The 13497-nt window shown below is 40.7% G+C and overlaps 1 protein-coding gene across 2 annotated transcripts in view; it reads right to left on the reverse strand.

The window, feature by feature from the left end:
• The window catches only part of znf704 (zinc finger protein 704), a 192380-nt gene that overhangs the window by 12765 nt on the left and 166118 nt on the right, over positions 1 to 13497 (reverse strand). For both annotated transcript variants that reach the window (XM_087985999.1, XM_043689092.2), the window contains exon 8: positions 1302 to 1399. In XM_087985999.1, the coding sequence (XP_087842125.1) occupies positions 1302 to 1399 (98 nt within the window). The remainder of the gene's footprint in view (positions 1 to 1301; positions 1400 to 13497) is intronic.

Here is a 13497-nt window from a genome sequence, read left to right on the forward strand (position 1 = left end):
AATGTTGGACATTTTGATGGTCTAAAGAGTGAATGTATGTCCTCTTAGAGTCCTTCTCAAATGACATATGTGTGAATGAATAACCACAAATGTACTTACCAGCTGGTTAAACAAGTTGAATCCTGAATTCACACATTTCAAAAATTCATATCATGCAATCTAGTTTGCAGACCTCACTTAGATGCTGGATGGCTGGTTTGCAATGGAGTGTGACACCAACAGTATAGGTTCAAAGACAACACTGGCTGAGGTTATCATGAAGGACTCTGCTCTTGCCTGAGGTGTGGTGACACTCAGGGCAAACCACCACAGCCATCTCTCTATAATGAGAGATCAACCCTATAGTCTGGCATAACTATTATGACTTTACCTTACTGAGAGAAAACAAATTTGTGGTTCATTTATCAATAAAAGACAAAATTCATCTAATTTAAGAGTCAAACAGCATGGAAACAGATTATTCAGTCCAACTTGTCCATGCCGACCAAGTTTCCCAAATTAAACAAGTCCCATTTGCCTGCATTTGGCCCATATCCCTCTAAAGCCTTCCTATTCATGCACCTATCTTTTAAATGTTGCAACTATACCTGCATCTACCACTTCCTTGGCTGTTAATTCCACATACGAACCACCTTTTTTGTGAAAATGTTGCCCTTCAGGTTCCTTTTAAATCTTTCTCCTCTCACCTTAAATGATACCCCCTAGTTTTGAACTCCCCCACCTTAGGGAAAAAAAGACCTTTGCTATTCACCTTAATCTAGGCCTTTTATGACTTTGTGAATCTCCATAAGGTCACTCCGCAACTTCTACACTCCAGTGCAAAAAATCCCAGCCAATCCAGCTGATCCTTATAACTCAAAATCCTCCAGTCCCAGCAACACCCTGGTAAATTTTTCCTGTCCAATTTAATAATATCCTTCCTATATTTAGTTGGTGAAGCTGGAATTAATATGCTTACTTTCATAATATCAATCACAGTACTTCATAAATATGTCATCAGGTAAAGTGCTCTGAGATATTTGATACAATGGTGCACCAAAGCAATACAAAGTTATAATGATATAAATAGCCTGAAAAAAAGTCTAGCATGTTCGCAATTCTAATAAGGAAAGTATTTCTATTAAAAAGTACCTTCATATACTGAAAACAGGTCACAGTTTCAATTGTATCAACCTTACTCCTTTCATAAGTAAGTTTCGTTATGTGCTAAATCTCAACCACAGATGAAGTTTGGATTTTTGAAGGGCTGGATTTGAAGTGGGGTTGAGTTAACTGCTGTTAATGCGAAATAAGTACCGTACCTTGCTCCAACCACAGGTCTGGGTGGAGACGAGAGTGAAGGAAGGGTCTGCTGGCGCTGGTCTCCAATTTCCACGGGATGGCTATGGGTTGGTGAAACCTAGCACACACACAAACATAACATTTGCATCAGCGCCTCTAATATACCACTCCAGAGGATCTGCCTAATCAGCAATTCTACTTTTTGTTGGATAGAAAGCCTGTCAAATAAAATTAACACTGTTTGCATTATAAATATTTAATTTTAAAAGAGATTATGGACCACCAACTACATTTGCTTCCTGCTCCAAGTAGATCGCATGCTTTCACCTTCTAACAAACAGGCCAATAACTTGTTTCCTTTTCTGTCCTTGAGGAAACCTAACTGGCTGGCAAGTTGTAAAAACTAAATCAAGCTCAACAATTCTGTTGACGATCTAACCAGAATTCTGTGCTCCAGTTCCAGGGGTTGGAACTTCGACACCTATGATGGTTGGAGACAGAGTCAGGTTGGGACCAGAAGTAGCCCTGCGGTCTGCCCCTTTCCGACGTTTCATCCCATGTCTGGGCCATTTGTCGCAGACGGGTAAGTTTGAGGCTGACAAGGCTTTCCTGTCTGCTGAGGGTTTCTGACAAGGCTCATTAGGAGCCTAATTGAGGTCAACTAAAGATGGTCAATAAGGAACATCCAGCCCCCTTGTCCCTACGGAAGGCAGGCCAGTATAGGTGCCTGGAGGTGGACAACTGACAGGAGGCTAGTAAGCCTAGAGGCCTTCCCTTTGTGTAGAGGAATTCCCTCCATTATAAGGTGGTGCCCTGACTGCTGAATCTGTATTTTAATTACAGATGTTTTAAAAACCTGGTAAGTTTATAATTGGCGTTCTCAATTTCAAGCAGCTTTCTGCACTTTATTTAATTGAAAAGTGATGCTGCCCTCAGTCATGAAGTGGCTGCCTGGGGATAAAAAACATACGTGTGACCTGAATTGAATTGAATTGAATTAGATGTACTCACATGAGCACAGTGAAAGGTTTACAAGTCACCACTTACGATGCCATCTTGTGGCTCAATGGTAGTGTCCCTACCTCTGGGTCAGGAAGCCTGAGTTAAAATTCCACCAGCTGCAAAGAGGTGCTTCAGTGTCTCTAAACAGATGGATTAGGAAAATGTCTATCCTCTGGAAACAATGCAGATCTCTGATTCCTGATCTCGGAGGGGAAAGTCCAGCCACATGGATCAGGATGTCAGTCAACAGAAATTACAATAGTACAAAGCATGTAATTCTACTTCTTGCTTTTTTGAAATTATATTTTAAAAATATTTTAATCAGGATAATAAAATGGGCCATTGTAAAAAAAAAGTGCAATTTGAAACCTTCAGGTTGATTAAATTTGAAAAGAATAAAGTTCTGTTTTAATTGAATTTTGTTTTTCACATCACAGTGCAGTCAAACCGTATGTAACATGTTTAGGCAAACATTCATTTTGATTTTCCAAGCAATATGTAAGTTATTGCATATGTTAATGTCAATATGGTTACCTCACAAAGTTCTTCCCCTTCACCATTGTTTAGACTGTCGTCTATATGCCACTGTTTTGCAGTCCCCTTGGTTAAAGATTAACGGATTCCTATTTTACTGTCAGTCCCAACTGCACTACAGTTGGGATGAGGGTTAAGTCTCATTTTATAATGTTCTGCCTCTGCAAACTCCCATTCCTCAGGCATAAAGGTCAGGAAAATGGGGCAAGAGGCTATTACGTCAGGTCTCCAATTGCTTTGGGGTCTCCAATTGCTTCGGAGTCCTGCTGGAAATTGGGGTTGGAATATTTAGGTGGCTGTTTTCGATAAGTGCAGATGCCATGAGCTGTAGGGCCTTTTCCTGTGTTGTCGATCTCTATGACATTTTTTAAAATAAACATTAACCAGCTAAAAATCAAATTCAGTCATCTTAAATAGCTCAAATGTTACTTTTTTGCAACTAAGCTCAAGATTTATCAAAAACATGAAAGTGAAATAGTAGCAAACTGGTTTTTGGAGATAGAACAGTAAAATACAAACCAGCAGTCATCACTTCATTATGAAGCCGTGTTCATCAGGTTCAGTCATAGAGTCATAGAGATGTACGGCACGGAAACAGACCCTTCGGTCCAACCTGTCCATGCCGATCAGATATCCCAACCCAATCTAGTCCCACCTGCCAGCACCCAGCCCATATCCCTCCAAACCCTTCCTATTCATATACCCATCCAAATGCCTATTAAATGTTGCAATTATACCAGCCTCCACCACTTCCTCTGGCAGCTCATTCCATACACGTACCACCCTCTGCGTGAAAAAGTTGCCCCTTATGTCTCTTTTATATCTTACCCCTCTCACTCTAAACCTATACCCTCTAGTTCTGGACTCCACGACCACAGGGAAAATACTTTGTCTATTTACCCTATCCAAGCCCCTTTTGTAAACCTCTATAAGGTAACCCCTCAGCCTCCGACGCTCCAGGGAAAACAGCCCCAGCCTGTTCAGTCTGTCCCTATAGCTCAAATCCTCCAACCCTGGCAACATTCTTGTAAATCTTTTCTGAACCCTTTCAAGTTTCACAACATCATTCTGATAAGGAGACCAGAATTGCATGCAATATTCCAACAGTGGCCTAACCAATGTCCTGTACAGCCGCAATATGACCTCACAACCCTTGTACTCAATACTCTGACTAATAAAGGAAAGCATACCAAACGCCTTCTTCACTATCCTATCTACCTGCGACTCCACTTTCAAGGAGCTATGAACCTGCACTCCAACATCTCTTTGTTCAGCAACACTCCCTAGGACCTTACCATTAAGTGTATAAGCCCTGCTAAGATTTGCTTTCTCAAAATGCAGCACCTCACATTTATCTGAATGAAACTCCATCTGCCACTTCTCAGCCCATTGGCACATCTGGTCAAGATCCTGTTATAATCTGAGGTAACCCTCTTCGCTTTCCACTACACCTCCAATTTTGGTGTAATCTGCAAACTTACTAACTGTACCTCTTATGCTCGCATTCAAATCAGTTATGTAAATGACAAAAAGTAGAGGACCCAGCACCGATCCTTGTGGCACTCCACTGGTCACAGGCCTCCAGTCTGAAAAACAACCCTCCACCACCACCCTCTGTCTTCTACCTTTGAACCAGTTCTGTATCCAAATGGCTAGTTCTCCCTGTATTCCATGAGATCTAACCTTGCCATTCAGTCTCCCATGGGGAACCTTGTCAAACGTCTTACTGAAGTCCATATAGATCACATCTACTGCTCTTCCCTCATCAATCCTCTTTGTTACTTCTTCAAAAACCTCAATCAAGTTTGTGAGACATGACTTCCCATGCACAAAGCCGTGTTGACTATCCCTAATCAGTCCTTGCCTTTCCAAATACATGTACATCCTGTCCCTCAGGATTCCTTCCAACAACTTGCCGACCATTGAGGTCAGGCTCACTGGTCTATAGTTCCCTGGCTTGTTTTTACCGCCCTTCTTAAACAGTGGCACCACATTTGCCAACCTCCAGTCTTCGGGCACCTCACCTGTGACTATCGATGATACAAATATCTCAGCAAGAGGCCCAGCAATCATTTCTCTAGCTTTCCACAGAGTTCTTGGGTACACCTGATCAGGTCCTGGGGATTGAACCACCTTTACCCTTCTCAAGACATCCAGCACTTCCTCCTCTGTAATCTGGACATTTTGCAAGATGTCACCATCCATTTCCCTACAGTCTATATCTTGCATATCCTCTTCCACAGTAAATACTGATGCAAAATATTCATTTAGTATCTCCCCCATTTTCTGTGGCTCCACACAAAGGCCACCTTGCTGATCTTTGAGGGGCCCTATTCTCTCCCTAGTTACCATTTTGTCCTTAATATATTTGTAAAAACCCTTTGGATTCTCCCTAATTCTATTTGCCAAAGCTATCTCATGTCCCCTTTTTGCCCTCCTGATTTCCCTCTTAAGTATGCTCCTACTTCCTTTATACTCTTCTAAAGATTCACTCAATCTATCCTGTCTATACCTGACATATGCTTCCTTCTTTTTCTTAACCAAACCCTCAATTTATTTAGTCATCCAGCATTTCCTATACCTACTAGCCTTTCCTTTCACCCTGACAAGAATATACTTTCTCTGGATTCTTGTTATCTCATTTCTGAAGGCTTCCCATTTTCCAGCCGTCCCTTTACCTGCGAACATCTGCCTCCAATCAGCTTTCGAAAGTTCTTGCCTAATAATGTCAAAATTGGCCTTTCTCCAATTTAGAACTTCAATGTTTAGATCTGGTCTATCCTTTTCCATCACAATTTTAAAACAAATAGAATTATGGTCACTGGCCCCAAAGTGCTCCCCCACTGACACCTCAGTCACCTGCCCTGCCTTATTTCCCAAGAGTAGGTCAAGAGTAGGTCAAGATTCAATACTGAATCAGAAAATTGTCTTACGCACTTAAGAAATTCCTCTCCATCTAAACCTTTAACACTACGGCAGTCCCAGTCGATGCTTGGAAAGTTAAAATCCCCTCCCATAACTACCCTATTATTCTTACAGATAGCTGAGATCTCCTTACAAGTTTGTTTCTCAATTTCCCTCTGACTATTAGGGGGTCTATAATACAATCCCAATAAGGTGATCATCCCTTTCTTATTTCTCAGTTCCACCCAAATAACTTCCCTGGATGTATTTCCGGGAATATCCTCCCTCAGCACAGGTGTACTGTTATCCCTTATCAAAAATGCCACTCCCCCTCCTCTCTTGCCTCCCTTTCTATCCTTCTGTAGTATTTGTATCCTGGAACATTCAGCTGCCAGTCCTGCCCATCCCTGAGCCATGTTTCTGTAATTGCTATGATATCCCAGTCCCATGTTCCTAACCATGCCCTGAGTTCATCTGCCTTCCCTGTTAGGCCCCTTGCATTGAAATAAATGCAGTTTAATTTATTAGTCCTACCTTGTCCCTGCCTGCCCTGACTGTTTGACTCATTTCTGTTCTCAACTGTACCAGTCTCAGATTGATCTCTTTCCTCACTATCTCCCTGGGGCCCAACCCCCGCTCCTCCCGTGCAGTTTGAGCAAATTTCCCTGCCTGTATATTAGTCCCCTTCCAATTTAGGTGTAATCCGTCCTTCTTGTACAGGTCCCTTCTACCCCAAAGGAGATTCCAATGACACAAAAATGTGAATCCTTCTCCCATACACCAGCTCCTTAGCCATACATTCATCTGCTCTATCCTCCTATTCCTACCCTCACTAGCTCGTAGCACTGGGAGTAATCCAGATATTACTACCCTTGAGGACCTCTTTTTTAAATTTCTACCTAACTCTCTGTAATCTCCCTTCAGAATCACAACCTTTTCCCTTCCTATATTGTTGGTTCCAATGTGGATAATGACCTCTTGCTGGCCCCTCTCCCCCGTGAGAACATTCACACCCTCTCTGAGACATCCTTGATCCAGGCACCAGGAAAACAACACACCATTCTGCTTTTACTCTGCTGGCCACAGAAACGTCTGTTTGTACCTCCGACTATAGAATCCCCTCACACAATTGATCTCTTGGAAGCCGCCGTACCCTTCGTTGCATTAGAGCCAGTCTCAATACCAGAAACTTGGCTGTTCGTGCTATGTTCCTCTGAGAATCCATCACCCCCTACATTTTCCAAAACAGCATACCTGTTTGAAATGGGTATAACCACAAAAGATTCCTGCCCTAGGTGCCTACCTCTCTTACCCTTCCTGGAGTTAACCCAACTATGTGACTGTATCTGAGACTTTCCCCCCTTCCTATACCTGCCATCCATCACATACTGTTGCTGTAGCAAATTCCTCATCGCTTCTAACTGTCTCTCCAACCGATCCATTCAGTCTGATAAGATTCAATTCCAACAGCATTTATGGCTGGTGTAATCTGCAGTAACCCTTAAACTCTCTTTAAACTCCCACATCTGACAAGAAGTACATCTCACTGCAAAAGCCATTCCTGCAGAAAGCATAATAACTTTTGATTTGGTTCACCTTTGCCGGGGGAATTGAAGCAGGACATAACAGTGCAGTGCAGCTTTGAAACACTGTAATTAATTGTACATATTAAAGTTCTCAGAGCTGACAAACAGTCTTAATAGTCTGCTGTAATAAGCTAAATATGGTAATTCACTAAGAGACACTGAGCCAAATTACAGTAAATCACAGATAACAACAACTCCAATAGAATTAATGCTGCATGTACTTCAGCGAGGACTGGGTGAGTAATGCAGTCTATCAAGTGTCTCACTTCAAAGGACTGTATATGGATATGTCTGCACCATATTATTGTCCATGAAAGACAATGAAATCCGCACTGACTCTTTAGCTCATTTGGCATAGGTTCATTTTCAGGAAATTTCAGGTTGTTACATTATAAATCATAAAGAGATGTTATTTCAGGACATGGAAGGGTTATGTCTGTAATTATTGTAAATCATCTGCAGCACACTGTCCTCTGCAGACAGCAATGACATTGGTGGTTGTCAGAGATAAAAACCAACAGCAGGCACCATATCTGTCACAGTAAAAGTTTGCAGGAGTACATCATAAACAATCAAATACTGATGGGCACAATGACATTTCCAAGAAATGATTCAGCCCATTTTCTTCATCACCACACTGCAACTCCCAAGGACTTTTACTCTTACAAGCAAAAGTTAATTGAAAAATATTTTAAAAGCAGCTTGAACAACAAGCTAGAACACAATACAAAAACTGCACACTATATTTAGCTGTTTGATTTCTGTTATAGTATTTCCACATTCAGGTAAAAGAAGTTGCTAACTTAGGAGAGATACATAGTCTTTTCCCTCCATCATTAGACTCCAATGTTATCCAGCAGTCAGCTTTAATAATCAGATGGTCAGAAAGGTTTGGCTCAAGGTTATATTCATTCATCAACATGCAAGTGAAAGCCAGTGTTGGTGGATGGAGCAGAATGTTTATTTTTTAATGCTGCTTGGAATATATTCTGCTATGGGCAGCACAGTGGCTCAGTGGTTAGCACTGTTGCCTCACAGCACCAAAGTCCCAGGTTCAATTCCAGCCTTGGAATTCCAGCCTGTGCGGAGTTTGCACATTCTCTGTGTGGGTGCTCCGATTTCCTCCCACAGTCCATTGATTTGCAATTCAGGTGAATTGGCCATGTTAAATTGCCCATAGTGTTAGGTGCATTAGTCAGAGGGAAATGGGACTAGGTGGGTTACTCTTTGGAGGGTCGGTGTGGATTTGTTGGGCTGAAGGGCCTGTTTCCACACTGTAGGGAATTTAATCTAAGGTACTGCTTCAGAACTGGAAGCATTGCCATAAACACATCTGGTGGATTTCAGCGTAAATCAGATGGTCCTCAGATTTATAGATTCACAATAATAAAAAAACAACTATGGAGGCTGGAAATCTGAAACAACAACAGAAATTTCTGGAGTTACTCAGCAGGTCTGACAGCATTTGTGGAGAGTAGGAGAGTAACAGAGTTAATATTACGAGTCAACTGACCCTTTGTCAGATTGATCTCATTTGAGAAAATGGTCTTTACCTTCATGACAGGGGTGCAGGGGAAAAAGAGTGAGCAGATAGATGGAAATGGCCACATAGAGACAGAGAGAAAGAGAGAGTGAGAGAGGGTGATCGGAAGACAAGGCGATTGTTGATAGTACACCAAGGGATAAAAGCGAGATAGGTGATAATGAGGATTATGAGATGGCTGGCTGCACTGAAAGCAATACATGTCCTGACAGGATCTGGAGTGTGGCAGTGGGTAAATTTGTTGATTCATACCTAGTTTACCTAGTTTTAAGTCTCAAAGCCTCAAATGAACAATATTTGGATTTAGATAATACCCTCATAAAATGTGCCACAGTTTCCCACAGTTCTCTAAATACCTTTTACTTAAAACTATGAAATAGTACAAAATTGATTTTTACAGCAGTCATATATTATTTTCTCTCCAAAGGCAGGTTCTTGACAACTTCTTTGCAGTTTGGATATAGTAAGGACAGCAGAAGCTGGAAAGTCAGAGTCAATAAAATGGCACAGCAGGCCAAGCAGCATCCGAAGAGCTGGGAGCATTGACGTTTCAGGCAGGAGCCCTCATCAGATCCACCCCACTCTTCTGAAGCTGCCTGGCCTGCTATGCTTTTTCCAGCTCCATGTTTTATCGACCACAACTTCTTTGCAATCACTACCGTTGTTATATCCTAAGTAATGCGATCAAGGTAGCGTGACAACGATAATGTCCTTTTAACTCTGGGACTTTTAACATTGTATACTGCAAGAATTTCAAACAAAAATCAGCCTGTTCAGTTTCTTATGGGGACAGGCTTAAAATATAGATCTATCAGATTTACTACTGGACTCTGTTCCAATAAGACATACGAAAGAACAGTAACTGATAATGACAGCATATTGACAACATGAGAAATAAAATCAGGGATGGGCTTTATTGCTCTTTTAAGTTCTATCATTTAATTATCATGCTACGTCAACTCCACCTCCTGTCCCATCCTCATGCCAGGTTTCCAATAGAGTACAAAGATCGACCAATTCCATTCTTGAATATACTCAATCACTGAGTATTTTGGGAGACGGAATTCCGCAATCTCTAAGTGAAGACGTTTCTCCTCATCCCAGTTCCAATTGGTTGACACGTTATCCTGAGACCATGACCCCCAGTATCTACTTTGTTAAGCCCTCTAGGAATTTTACATATTATACTTTCCAAAGCATGAAGAAAAGGATTATTAAATATTGGTGCAAAGCTTGTGTTTATTAAGGAATAGTTGAGGAGCTTTTCCTTGAACGCAAAGCATGTTGTAACTGTTTCTAAATTCTGGATTATAACTCAAAATAAAATTTTACATTTATGCAACATTCAATTCATCATAAATCACCAGTTATTCTGTATTTTGAGGTTTTGGCTGATGGATTGGCAGTCTCTTTGCCAAAGCAGAAAGAAGAATAGTGCCATAGGATAATGACATGGACAGGTAGATGGTATCCTGGTTTGCTATTATAACAATAGGTGACACCTCCATTGATGCAGAACTCACTACTGCAGTGAAATATCATCTCGACTCCACAAGTTCAATTCCTGGCCTAAAAGCACAATTTAGCCAAAGTGACAATGAAACTGAAACTTGTTGCTGAAACAAAATCCATACTTTTCCTTTTAATCAAAATAAAATTCATCTACCCACCCATATTACAGAATTGCCATAGTTCAAATGGTACAAAGAAACAATTGGCTCTCAAACAAAGGTGAGACCCAACATGAGCTATTCCAGCACATGAGGAAGGGTGGATTTAATATCTCCTTCCCATATACTTAGTGAACTTAGCCTTGTAATGAGCCAGCTACCCAACCCACTTACAGACCTTATTGCCATTCAAGAATCCGCAGAAATGCTGAGAATTTCAGCATTAACCCTCAATATCAGAGACAGCCATCAATAATAACAAGATTGGGGTAAAGGTTTTTTATGTGTTCTATTAATAAATAAGATTTTTTAAAAATTCTATTGCATATTAACGTGGAAGAAATCATTCCCATAACATATTTCATTTCTTTTAAAACTGTCAATTATTTTCATTTTCTCATCCCAAAAGCTACTAAATACTGTCCTCTAGGTTCTAATACATTGAAATCACAAACACCTTCCTTACAATGCTGCACAGAAGCATTCTTTAACCTAATTTATTATTATTGATGGTTTTGTAATGTAGCATAATCCCAGTAGCAGAGTGAACTCAATACATGTAATTAAATCCAGCGTTAACTATATTCAGAGCAATATAGAGAGCAAATTAAAACTACTGCTTGTAATCCAATTCCAATATAAACATATCATAGATTTATTTCAATGTTCATGTGAAATAAATGAATTATAATGTTATGAGGCAGTCTAAAATTTACAACTAATTTCCAGAAATACTTCTAATGAAATGTGATCTCCAAGAAATGGTAGGATCAAGGAATCAAAAAATAGAATGACTTCAGAAACAGAAGAATAATATGATGACAAAAGATGGGATTGGAGGTCTGTCCAGTGAGAAATGAATAAATGTCATTCCTCAATCCTATCCTGTGATCTAGGAACAAGTCATCACACGGTTTAACCTATGTATTTGTACATACTTAAAGGTTCTGTCTAGCCGTGCTATTTAGAAATGAAAAGCGCTTTCTTAATAGATAAATCACACTGCATTTTGTTTTATTCTGTTAAACAGCATGGAAAGCAAGCCTTCTGCTACTTTGGATCTGCTCCAAAGCTTCCGCAGTCCTACACCTCCCCCACAGATTGACCTATTTTCCTCAAAACGCACGGTGCAATTAATGTTAGTGAAACAGGCTGATGCTGCATTTGATATTCTACGTGATTCTGAATAATTCTGCAGGAACTCTGGAAAAAAGGGCACATTGACTAAAATATATTTTGTTTTATATTAAGACATGAAACCAAAATAAATTAACCAAACTAAACAAAATTACTGACCTTAAGTATAATTTCCTACTCCTAGGCGCTGATGCAATGACTCAGTTTCATAAATAAAAATAACATTAAAAATGTAAGAAGAGTATTCGGCACAAATTAGAGGATAATAAGAAACTTCATTTCAGAGGGAGTGGCAGCTCTGGAGCCCAAAGTGCAAAATGATGATCTCGAAGAAGATCTTGGTTTATTAGAGAACACTGTTGAAGATGGGGCTACATTGGCATTATAAACTAAGTACACACTTGCGTTGGATGTGGGGACTACAAACTAAGCCACTCATGAAATTTGTAAGAGTTCTGTCATTGCACATTGCACAGTGGTTAGAACTGCTGCCTCACAGTGCTGAGGGCTCGACTTCACCCTCAGGCAACTGTCTGTGTGGAGTTTGCACATTCTCCCCGTGTCTGCATGGGTTTCCTCCGGGTGCTCTAGTTTCCTCCCACAATCCAAAGATGTGCAGACAAGGTGGATTGGCCATGGGAAATACAGGGCTACAGGGATGGGGAAGAGGGGTGAGATGCTCTTCAGGGGGTTGATGTGGACCCTATGGGCCAAATGGCCTGCTTCCACACTGTAGAGATTCTATGGTCCCTCCTCCATAGAAATGCCTTGGAAGACTGGAGAACAATTAGCATTTGTGACAAAATGAATTTCTGCAAGGTAGGTGGTTCACTGTTGAATCAAAGGAGAAATTAGTGAAGGCCAACTGAGAGCTTGTTCCAAGACAGTGGCTCAAGGAGGGTCTATACAAAAGACTTAGAGAGGCAGAGGGTTTAAGTCAGGAAACTGTGAGATTGGAACCGAGATGAGCAATTCCTCCAAAGGTGGATCAAGATAGAGCATACACCTAAGAATCTGGAGTCAAGAAGAGCAGGGAATTCGAGATGTGGTGGTAGTGGTGGAGGGATAGGGAATTAGGCAGGTGTGCAGGTAGTACTAGATAAGTGACATAGACAAAAGTAACAATGAATATTTCGACTGTGACTTTGCTCAAAGAGGTAAGAGTTTGAGAAGGGGATACAATATCTGAGCCAAAGAATTTAAAAGCAGTTGAGAGAAGAAGGAGGTCCTCTCAACTGAAGAGTAAAGAAGAGGAAGAAGGTGCTGATATTGACGAGGAAAGGAAGACAGATGTACTGTGCTTGTATCTGGAGTGCAGATGTTAAGTGCTAATATTTTCAATGCTCCAGAGTACAGGCCGTACATATGGAAGGTTTACATGACAAAGACATCGACAATTCGAAATAATCCTTCTTAATCGTGGACTTGTTCCAAAATTTGGAAACTTTCAGAGGCAAGGGTAAATAGTCCCTTGGTGATTATGGCCAGCTTCCAGTTAAGAGAAGTTTATGTACAGTCTAATTAGAGGTGACAGATTGAGTTATGCTTTCTCCTCTGGTCTGAAATCAGAGCAGATGAGAAAGGTAGTTTCTGTGCTACACATAACAAGAAAGACCACTGAAGAGTTTTCCATCATTTTCTTTCTAATTTGGGAAACTACTGTCATTCAACCAGACAGTGGATCCACTCTTCAAAAGCAAAGAAATGGAATGTAAAACATCTGTGGGGAAAATAACTAGAAGATGTTTCAAAACATATATTAATGTTGCCTCCTTGGCTGAGTCACATTTGATCTTGCAATAAGTTTCAACCTCATATTCATGCCATCTCTGGGATCACC

This window comes from Chiloscyllium plagiosum, unplaced genomic scaffold (genome assembly GCF_037043375.1).
Source record: "Chiloscyllium plagiosum isolate Xiang-an unplaced genomic scaffold, Cpla_swu_hap1 HiC_scaffold_4, whole genome shotgun sequence".
In the NCBI taxonomy this organism is placed as follows: Eukaryota; Metazoa; Chordata; class Chondrichthyes; order Orectolobiformes; family Hemiscylliidae; genus Chiloscyllium; species Chiloscyllium plagiosum.